General features: G+C 65.0%; 1 protein-coding gene across 1 annotated transcript in view; it reads right to left on the bottom strand.

Annotated features, from left to right (window-relative positions):
* The window catches only part of NMD3 (NMD3 ribosome export adaptor), a 12,480-nt gene that overhangs the window by 8,123 nt on the left and 3,745 nt on the right, over positions 1-612 (bottom strand). The window contains exon 2 of the mRNA XM_009884495.1: positions 308-442. Coding sequence (XP_009882797.1) covers positions 308-442 — 135 coding nt within the window. The remainder of the gene's footprint in view (positions 1-307; positions 443-612) is intronic.

Consider the following 612-nt stretch of genomic DNA (forward strand, 5'->3'; position numbering starts at 1 on the left):
CTCCAGGCTGAACCCCCCCAACTCTCCCAGCCTGTCCTCCCAGCAGAGGGGCTCCAGCCCTCCCAGCAGCTCCGGGGCCTCCTCTGGCCCCGCTCCAACAGGACCATAAACTCCCCCATTTCCACATTCTCAGTCACGCGTGCCGACACCTTTCTACTTCCACGAGAAACACGGGAATGTGCCGGAAAACACACGAACGCGCAGAGCAGAGACCCGCCGCCCCTGAGAGAGCTGTGTCCCCTCCGTCCCCCGCCGTGTGCCCCGGTCCCCCCGCGGCGGGGGAGAGGGAGAAGGCCGGGTCGCCCACCTTTCGCACTGCTTGCAGAAGTGGAGGGTTCCCTGCTTGGGGATGCCCTCGGTGATGTCCACCTGGGCCCGCAGGCAGCCCACGCACATGTTGGCCGGGTTGGGCGGGATGGCCACGCCGCACTGGCAGCAGAGGCTGCAACGCAGGGAGAAAAAGTCAGTCACGAAGGGCAACGCTGCCCTCCACAGGCGAACCTCGCTGCGAACCCAAGGTACGCGCACCTTGTATTTAAGTTTTGAGTTATTTAAAGGAAAGTGGCGGCCCAGCTGAGCCGTCACCCACCCCCCTCGCCCCGGCTCGTGTCC

Source organism: Charadrius vociferus, unplaced genomic scaffold (genome assembly GCF_000708025.1).
Source record: "Charadrius vociferus isolate BGI_N301 unplaced genomic scaffold, ASM70802v2 scaffold104, whole genome shotgun sequence".
NCBI classification, from domain to species: Eukaryota; Metazoa; Chordata; class Aves; order Charadriiformes; family Charadriidae; genus Charadrius; species Charadrius vociferus.